A 9,692-nucleotide genomic window follows, 5' to 3' on the forward strand; every position below is an offset into this window, starting at 1 on the left:
GTGGTAGGAGAGATGCTGTGAACTGTACACTAGGAAGGAAGGGCATGTGGACCTATAGAGAGGAAAAGATGGATCAAACCCGAACTAAGCAGATCAAGTCGTATGGGAGGTGTGTGTGTGTGTGTGTGTGTGTGTGTGTGTGTGTGTGTGTGTGTGCGTGCGCGCACGTGCTGCACCCAGTGCAGACTGAGGGACCTAAGTGTATGTAGAGGTTTTCTGTGTGCATATGAGTAAGTGTGTGAGAGACGACAGTGTGAGAACATTCGAGCAAGACCCGCCCCTCCCTCCCCAGCCTGCAGTTTTGAAGCATGCGGCAAACTGCATTGTTAATACATGTACAGAATCTGTGCCACGATGGGAAAAAGGAGAGAAAGCCATAAATGTCAGCCTCCCCCCTCCCTTTCAAACAAAAACTGCAACTAAAGGGAAGAAAAGTTACTGAAAATAAAAGGACACATTGAATTTTACTCAATTAGGATCAATACAACGATCCCCGATATACCTCACACATGGCACAGTCCAAGTCTCGAGTTTCAGTATAAAAAATAATGATAACATTTGCTGGCAAAAGTCTGCGAAGGCACTTCATTGATTAATGATCTGAGTATGGCCCTTCCTCAAAAATCACATCTGAGAGGGGAGAGCCCACTTCTGTATTCTCTAGTTATCATGCGTTTCAGTTCTGTCCTGGGCAGGCGGGAACTGTGAGGTGGAGTTACCGGGACAAATATAATGGGAGCCGGGGATATATTTCTTTATTTTCCTTTTCTTTTGAAAACCAAGACCAAGCCACCCTTTTATTCTCTTCTCTCTGTTAGAATCTGTATGCTGTCTTCTCCAGAACTTCGAGGTAATCCGGCTTAGTTTGAAGTTTGGCCCTTAAGTCGAGGTAATCACTTTTGGGGGTTTGGTGGTCTGTGAAGCCCTTTCCAGCTGAGAAGAGAAGGGTTTCTTTGAGCCTGGCATCCTGCTGTAAGTCTGGATATTGCATGCCAGGGGGGTGGACATGGAGTTCCTTTAATTTGGGCACTGTGCCATAGAGACAGTCCACAAATCCCACTGTGCACGGAGCAGGCTGTGGCCTCTCACGGTCTAGTAACAGACTGCCACCCACACAACCTCCCCCAGGGGGAAACAGCACCACCCCACCATTCTTCTCGTGGTGGCGGAACCCAGCCAAGTCTCCCCCAGTCCCTCCACCTACCCCTGAGACCCCACCGACTGCCGAGTGGTGAGGATGAGGGTGGTGATGGTTCACCGTCACTATGGTGTTGAGTTGGGAGTTGGAAACCGCCAGGGCCCACTCCTTCTCCTTTTCCAGCAAGGTCCGGTAGTTGTTGTGATTCTCCTTGGGTGTTTCCGCAAACTGCTCACTTCCTAAGAGCACCTCACCCATTCCTGGAGGTTGCGTCGTTCCAGGACATCCACGTTCCGCAGCTCCTGTTTCCTGGGTTGCTGAGGCAGCCACTTCTTCCTCCTCTCGAGGCTTGTAGATGGGGTTGTTGCACATCTGGGTAACTGGGTGGGGGATGTACTCATACACGTGACCCACGGGAGGGGCTTTCTCTGGAGAGGACAGAGTTGGTCGACCTCCACCTCCATTCCCACCGCCACTGCCCCCAGTGTCCTCGAACAGTCGGTGACATTGCATCTGGATTCCTGTAAGGTCCACACCTTCCTGCCGCTTGCTTCTAAAGGGCAGCTTCTTCCTACGGCGACGGAGCACATAGGCAAAGAGGCCTGCAGCAACAAAGACCGCTGAGAAAAATAGAACCAGCAGACTGAGAATCAACACAGAAAGTGGTACAGGGCCCCCGGGAGGAGAGAACTCATACGGTGATGAACTTGTTGGTGCTCCATTCGGGTGGTAATCTCCAGGCTGTGGTGGGGATGGTCCAGGCGGTGCGATATGCAGCATCTCTGGGCATAGAACTTCCAGCTCAATAGTGCGCACGTCACGGTGGGTGAGGTTCTCGGGGGTCCTACACAGTACATCACCTACCACGCTGACTGAGCTGATGGTTTCGATCCACTGTTTAAAGGGGACCAGGTCACAAGTGCAGTCCCAAGGATTCTCATTGAGATCTATCTGCACTATGGCATTCAAGTGTTCAAGGACGCCAGCTACTGGCAGATAGAGGAAGTAGTTCTTCCGCAAGTTGAGCCGAGCTAGGGATGTACCTGCAAAGGCATCGGTTGGCAGGGTCCTCAGCAAGTTATTGTTGAGAAATAGCAGCTTCAAGTTGGGCATGAGGCTGAAGGCTGCAGGTTGGATTTCCCGGATGACATTGAATTCGAAGTACAAGTAATGCAAGCTCTGTAGACCTCGGAACATACCTGGTGTCAGCTTCTCTATGTCGTTGCCATTGAGAAAGAGACTCTTCAGGTTGGGCAGGTTGATGAAAGCCCCATCCTGGACATAGGAAATACGGTTGTTCCCCAGGTGCAAGAGATCCAAAGAAGAAAAATTCCAAAAATCAGAGCGGTATATCTTTTGAATCAGATTGCTGCTCAGGTAGAGCTTCTTAGCATTCAAGGGCCTTGGAAGGAGCTCTGAGATGTTGTTAAATCCTCGTTCTTTGCAGTTGACAGTCAAGCCAAGGTCATTGATATGCAAATTACACGTACAGCCAGTTGGACAGATAATGGGAATAGGCGGCCTGGTCTGATAGGGGGCAATGGGAGGTTGATTTGGACCAGGGTATAAAGCCTGGGATGTAGATGGTGGTCTGGGTGTTCGGGGCTGTTTGGTGGGTTTTGGCAGCTTGTTGGAGGACTTATATTCAACAGAAGAAGCTGTAAAATGAACAGAGGACAACATTGAAGAAGGTTTCGTTGGCCAGGCGTTCTCTTTGCTTGATGGCAAGTGGGGAATCCCTAGACTGGCCTCCACCTCAGAGTCAGACAACAACGGACAGAGCTCTGTCTTCTTGATTTCTCGGAGATCCTTCCCGTGGAAATGGAAAGGCGTCTCACAGGTGATGTCCCCCACCAGGGCCGTGTACGGGATCCGCTCCAGCCAACTCTTCAGCTGAACAATCTCACAGGTGCAGTTCCAAGGGTTCTCTTCTAGCTGGAGCTCCATCAGGCTCCTGCCAATGTGATCGAGCATTCCGCGGTAGAAGAGGACCTTTAACCTGTTTCCACGTAAATCCAGATGGGTTAAGGAGACAGCCTTAAATAAATTGGTTGGAAGAACAGGAATGAGATTATCATTTAAGATTAGAACCCTCAATTTACTTAGGTTCCGAAATGCCCCGCTCTCTATACGTTTAATGACATTGTAATCTGCCTGCAGGTATTCCAAACTTTCTAAGCCAAGGAAGGTGTCATTTCTGAAGACATCTAGTTTGTTCTCATGAAGATATAGTCTCTTTAAAATCTTAAGACCATTAAAAGCGCCAGTTTGAATGTCCTGCAATGCATTGTTCCCAAGGTTAATGGACACAGCATTATTTAAATGAAGGAAACTATTGGTGTACAATTTCCGCATGGAATTCCTCTGAAGATACAGTTTAAAGGGTCTTGACCAGAACTCAGTAATCTGACTAATGTTTGTAAATCCTTTGCTGTCACAATGTATGTGGAAGAGGCTTTCTTTAACTTCGCAGTAGCACGGATCAAAACAGGGCTCATCTATTTCCTCTGAGTCCTCAATCAGGGGGATTGGAGTAGTCCATCCTAGAGCGATTGTGCTTAGAAGAATTATCCACAGCATCCTCCCTCTGTGAAGCATCTCAGCTATGGACGGCTTCATCATTCGTGGCTGATTACAAAACTGCAACACAAATAAAGATGCAGATTTTTAGCTTTTTTTGTACTACTCGATTGGACTCCTACAATTGGGTTATTTATTAAACAACAACAACAACAAGGGTGGTTTGAAAACCTCAGCAGCTCCTGAACTGATGTTCCAAATGAGGCAGCACCAAGCTTGATGTTTAAGGTGTTCCCTGTATTTTCAGTTTAAGAGACTGACATATTGTAACATACAGTGACATTTTCCTGAACCAAGCCCTGTTATGTGTTATGTGTTATGTGACCCGAGCAAAAGCAACTTGCACTGACTTCCTCTTATAAAAACTACACAATCGGAAACTTGACTCGGCCTTGGCATAGGCAGATTCAGCCATAAAGGCAATGGCTTAGTCATTTTCCTTGCTTTCCTCTGTAAACTAAGATTTGTCATTTCAAATCTTATGGGAAGTCATAGGAAAAGGGGTGTTCTTCAAACTGTACAATTCAATATTCAAAATCAAACATGCTATCACCCAAAGATATTAGAGTATGAAAAAAAGGCAAACCTATTGCCTAATATCAGGTGCTGAGATGTAAAAGACTGCAATGAAAAACTTAAGGTTTCTTTTAAGGAACCATGAAAAGCTACTTAATCACCATGTGTGCTCAATTCCATCCTCAAACGCCAACCCTTTTTGCCCAAGCACAGAAAATATAAGTATCCTTTAGTGAAATAAATAATTTCTACATATCTTCTCATTTGACTGTTTAAAGCATTAGGAGTGATGAGATCTCTGAAGAATTAGGCCTGTGCAATTCTCAGAGCTAAAGATAGTGGTAGTTCAAGGTGGCTAAGCCTGGGAGTGTCAGAGGCAAAGCACTTGCAAGAGCTTAGTTTGGAGTGAGTCTGTGCTTTGGGGAATCATCTCAGGAACCATAAAAAGCTGTAAGGGGACTGGAGCCGCTCAGAAAAGAAGTAGGTAGTTAAAGGTTATAATGGGTGAGAATCTCAATTCTTGCTGATAAATTTTCTGGCTTCTGAAAACACTTTAGAAAAGACATTTACTTTTCCGATGAGAAGACATGAATCTGGTGCCCTATTCTGGGAACATACGGTGCCTCCTGCAAAGGTTCTCTTGCGTTGCTTAGTGCCCTCCCTCAGCATATGAAAATGTGTATAGAAACACAACAAAAGGTTCCACTCTTATTACATTGTCCTTCCCAAGTCAGTGAATTGTCAATGGAATTTAAATATTTATTTAATCAATAAAAATAAATCAAAGTCTCTAACATATGGTTGCTCCCACCTATAATATGTATATCAAGGAAATATTCCTTAACTTGGAATCCAAGGAATACAAGCAGATAATTTATAGGGAAAGGGGGAAGACACTATCTTTGCTTTCCATTGGCATAGCATGAACACAGCTGCAAGGAGAAACTCTTGAGAAAGCAAAGTGGAATCTGCCTCCGGCATGTAATAGTCAATTTTTAGAAACAATTAAATGAAAAGGAGAAAGCAGATGAGGGCGCATAGCAGTATCACTTGGTCTTCCCTAGGCTTCCTTGTAAAAATGTTAGAATCTACTTACGTTCCTCCTCATCCTTTCTAGAAAATGCTTTTTCTTGGTTTTCACACCTCTGGGCTTTAGACAACCAGGCTGCAGGCGTCTTTGACTTACCTATTTTGCAGGAGGTTTGCATTTTTGTTTTTAATTTTTTGTTTCTCAGCACTGACTATGGAAAAGAACTTAAAAAAAAAAAAAACAGCAACAAAAACAAAGCTTGAGTTTAAGGTGTCTGTCTTATCCAGTCTAGTCTTGCTGAAGCTAGGGGGCTAGAGAGGAGGGGAGGAGGCCGTTAAAAAAAAATAAATTAAAAAGCTAGCTTGAGACGTGCAGAGAATGCAATGGGCGCTTCAATGGGCTTCTTTAGGATGCAGGACTGCCGCTTGGCACTCTCAATAGAGGAAGGAGGAGATGAGGCTGCAGCAGGCTTTCCAGCTCCTCTGCTGCTGGGCGCGTCGCCTCCGTGGCTGCTCTCCCGGGTTACCCTACACCATTGGGCACGCAGGGGCGGGGGGTGGGGTGGGGGGAAGAGGATTGGGGGCAGGCTCAATCACAGTGCAAAATTCGGACTTGTTCGGCACTGTATTTTTTACTTGATTTTTTTTTTTAATGCGTGCTGAAAACCGTCCATCACTTCACGTCATGAAAATAATGGGCTTCAGGAAGTGGAACACGCTTAGCCTTGGGTAGGAAGCAAGCACTAAGGCGCCCTGACTATATACTTGTGTGTGTGTTTGTGTGTGTGTGTGTGTGTGTGTGTGTGTGCACGTGCGCGCGCATAGACGTGTGCGCGCAAGAGAGCATGAAAGGGAGCTAAAAGAAGTAAAGCATTCAAGAGAATAAATGTTCAGAAAAACAAAGCAAAATCGAGAAAGGGGAAGAGAGCACCCGAGAGAAACATTCCTTTGGAGGAAGGGCCTGGGGCAGAGGTTGAGAGGAGTACCTTCCTCTGGACCTTTGCTTTCTAGTTCTCATCTCCAGTGCAAAGGCTGTGGAAAGTGAAACCCTCTTTGGGATGGGTTTCTCTTTTCACCGAGCTCCGCTCAGAGGCTATGAGGGGCTAGATACCCACAGCCCGCAGGTGGAAGAGCCCAGTCTGGCTGGCTCTCTCTGGCTGGGTGTCCCAAATAAGAGCTCAACCATCCTCGGATAGTTGGACTGACTTTCTCCTGCATTTTGCTTCGATCCCTTTGCACCAGAATCATTTTGTTGCTACCCGAAGCCTTCGATTTCCTTTGGACCCAACAGCCATGCATTTCCTTCCAACTTTCTACTTTTCCTTCCTCTTTTCTTTCCTTTTTTTTCTTTCCTTCCTTCCATCCTTTCTTCATTCTTTCATTCCTTCCCAGCTTTTTTCTCTCCATCCCTCCATCCCTTCCTCCCTATCTCTCCCTCTCCTTTTCTTCCTCCTTCCTTCCTACCCTTTCTCTCTATCCCCCCCTCCTCCCCAAGTAGGGGGATGAAGAACCTTGAATAGCAATGGGACCATTGACACTCTTCTGGAAGACCTCAAGGGAGGGAGATTTTTGGCATTGGATGTCTCCTCTTTTAGTTACTCCTGCTGAACTTGCTCCTCGCCTCTTCCTTCTTCCTTTCCACTTCTCTTTCCTTTCTAATATTCTCTAAAAGTAATAATAATGAGTATCAGGATGAGAGATGATTGAATTGAGGTTTGACAGGGTAGAAGCAAATAGCTCTCTCTCTCCCTCTAAAAGGAGTTTTCAAAGGCCCTATGGGCTAGAAGAAAGCACAACTTGCTGGTGAATCTGGGGAATGTCAAACAAGCAGCAAGAGGATCTGTAAAGCAGGAAGTTTGTAGTTTGTCCAGAATACAGGAACCCCTTCCCCCATCCTGTCACCAATTCCTAGGGGGCGGGGGCTTCCTGACCACTAAATAAATGAACTCCATTGCCAGGGGCTCAAAGTTGGTGGGAGAGAAGATGGATTTCCCTTAAGGCATCTTACAAAATCAAATTGTAAAAAAGGAAGAAGAAGAAGAAGAAGAAGAAGAAGAAGAAGAAGAAGAAGAAGAAGAAGAAGAAGAAGAAGAAGAAGAAGAAGAAGAAGAAAAAGAAGAAAAAAANGGAGGAGGAGGAGGAGAAGAAGAAGAAGAAGAAGAAGAAGAAGAAGAAGAAGAAGAAGAAGAAGAAGAAGAAGAAGAAGAAGAAGAAGAAGAAATGGTGGAGGAGGAGGAGGTGCAGGAGCAGCAGCATGGGTATGAATTTCTTACCAATCTAAAATCTATTTTATCTAGTTCACCAAAGCGTTCCTTAAAAGTCAGTCTAAGATCTAGATGATAGGTTGCCTTAAAAATATCTGTGCTGCTGTCCATTGCCCCACAGTAGCTAAGATTGGAAACAGTGATGACACTCAGTAAGCAGGCAGAAAGACTCTTTAAAATCCTTCACCCTTCACTTCCCAGACCCACCCTTTTCTCAGAGAGGTCTCCACCTGGAAACAAGCTTACACAGAAAGGCTGTACTCAGGACACAGTTCTTTCCACCTCCTTCCCCAGCACCCCCAGCCCAGCACCTTGGTCACCCAACCTGCAAAGGTAGCAGCTGTTCCAGGGATCCTGTGGGAACCTGGGCTCTAGTGGAATGAAAGGGTAATCAGGAGGCTATCCTGGGCTTCCCAATCTCGGGAAATGGCCTCTGCAACCGCGTCCCAGGGGTCTCTGGAACTATAGTGCTAAGTGCTGGACTTTGGCCACATCCTGAAGGCCCTTCCACAAGCTCCCTTTCCTTTATTTTAGCGTTGTATGTCTGAAGAATGCGAAGGGCTCTGAAAGTTAGGGGATGCTGGGCCCTTTGAGCTGGTTTCTTCTGCGTCCTGCTGGGAGCGCCGGCACCATTTATTTGTCCAGAGAAGGACAAGAAGACAAGAAGCTCTTTCTACCCAGCGATTGCCTTTCCCACCTCCCCCTCCTCAGCGCTCCCCCTTCATTCCAGATCTAAGATTAAATATTCCAATATGGAAGCGAAACGATCTCCCTGGAACAAATAATTAAAATGCTGCATCATTCATTTTCTGGAGAGCTATGAGCTTCTATAGAAGCTTTTATAATCTACTGCCGGCAGGCGAGGCACACAACGCATATATATATATATATATATATATATATATATATATATATATCCGTTTTCCTTCTGTCTCTTAAAATACAACCCAGCGCTCCACGGGGTGGGTGGGGGGAGGGTTTCTCCCCTTGGCCACCTGGCCTATATGTTGGAGTTAAGACTTCTTTCCCCTTAAGAAGGGGGGTCTAAGGTTGTATTAGTCTCCAGAAGCCCTTCCTTCACCAATGCCCTTACACCTAACAGATCCAATTCTTTAAAAAAATATTAATAATAATAATAATAATAATAATAAATCCTAGCACCTGTGAGTGTATGGAAGGTCCAGCGGGCAAAGTCTACGCGTTCTACAGCACACATCCTACAAAAGAGGCAAAGTAGGAACGGATGACGACGAGTACCTATGGTGCAGAGCGCTCAGGATCTCCGAGGTTCGCTCCGAGGGGCTTCCCAGCGGGAGGGGCAAACTCTCCGCGAGGCTGCATTGCATCCGTCATTCTGTCGCCCAGATCTTCCCCTCTTCCGGCCACCAACTTTCGGAAAGGCTACCAAATCACGCTTGTAATCCGTTTTGAGTGGTCCACCTTTGAGATTTAGAGGGAAATGGTCGCTGCATAGCGATGGGAGAGCGGGGCGCGCACCTAGCGCGGCGATGCTGGAGACCGAGGGCTCAGGACCACAGCTCTCGTTCCTTGCCCCAGATGGCAGGCAGGCTGTGTGAGCGTCCCAGGACCGGGACAGCCTGATCGAAAATCTTGGTGCTCTTCCTTCAGTGGCCAGTTCCCCGGTGCCCGAAAGCAAGGGTTCCTTTCTGGATTTCTCTCTTTCTCTGTGTCTCACTGAAAGATTGTCTCTCACAGCGCAATCCCTGCCTGCGGCCTCGGTCTACTGGAGGAGATGCAGCTAGCCTTTGCCTTTCCCGAGTGTCTTTGCTCTTTGCCCTTTGGATGGGTGGGAGTGGGGGTGGGTGGCGTGGAGATGAGAGAAGACAGGGTGGGGAGAGACAGAAAGGAGGCAGGAAGGGGGCGACTAGATCTCAGATCCCAGCATTGGTCAGGTGGCGGGGTAGGGGGTGGGGGTGAGGACACAGATACAACAGTATGGCTGTACACACCACATTGCACTTGGCGTTGAGAAATCTCAGGCAGAACACGAAGCCGAGGCGATCCCGTTGGCGGAGTGTGAGTCCCCTGACAGCCCACCATTCGTGCGCCCTCACTTCTCCAGCCGGAGGACAGGGGGAGGTGGGCAGAGGAGGGGGGCGAGCGTTTCAGGCCAAGGAGACGCTCTCGGCGGCGGCGGTGGCGGC

At 47.2% G+C, this 9,692-nt stretch overlaps 1 protein-coding gene across 1 annotated transcript; it reads right to left on the bottom strand.

Moving 5' to 3' along the window:
• Positions 1-706: 706 nt before the first annotated feature.
• On the bottom strand, positions 707-3,760 carry Slitrk3 (SLIT and NTRK like family member 3). The gene has a single exon (XM_050147473.1). The coding sequence runs from the start codon at positions 3,758-3,760 to the stop codon at positions 815-817; it is 2,946 nt and encodes a 981-aa protein (XP_050003430.1). The 3' UTR covers positions 707-814.
• Positions 3,761-9,692: the final 5,932 nt, after the last annotated feature.

Source organism: Alexandromys fortis, unplaced genomic scaffold (assembly GCF_014885135.2).
Source record: "Alexandromys fortis isolate MF-2015 unplaced genomic scaffold, M_Fortis_MF-2015_v1.1 scaffold_53, whole genome shotgun sequence".
Classification (NCBI taxonomy): Eukaryota; Metazoa; Chordata; class Mammalia; order Rodentia; family Cricetidae; genus Alexandromys; species Alexandromys fortis.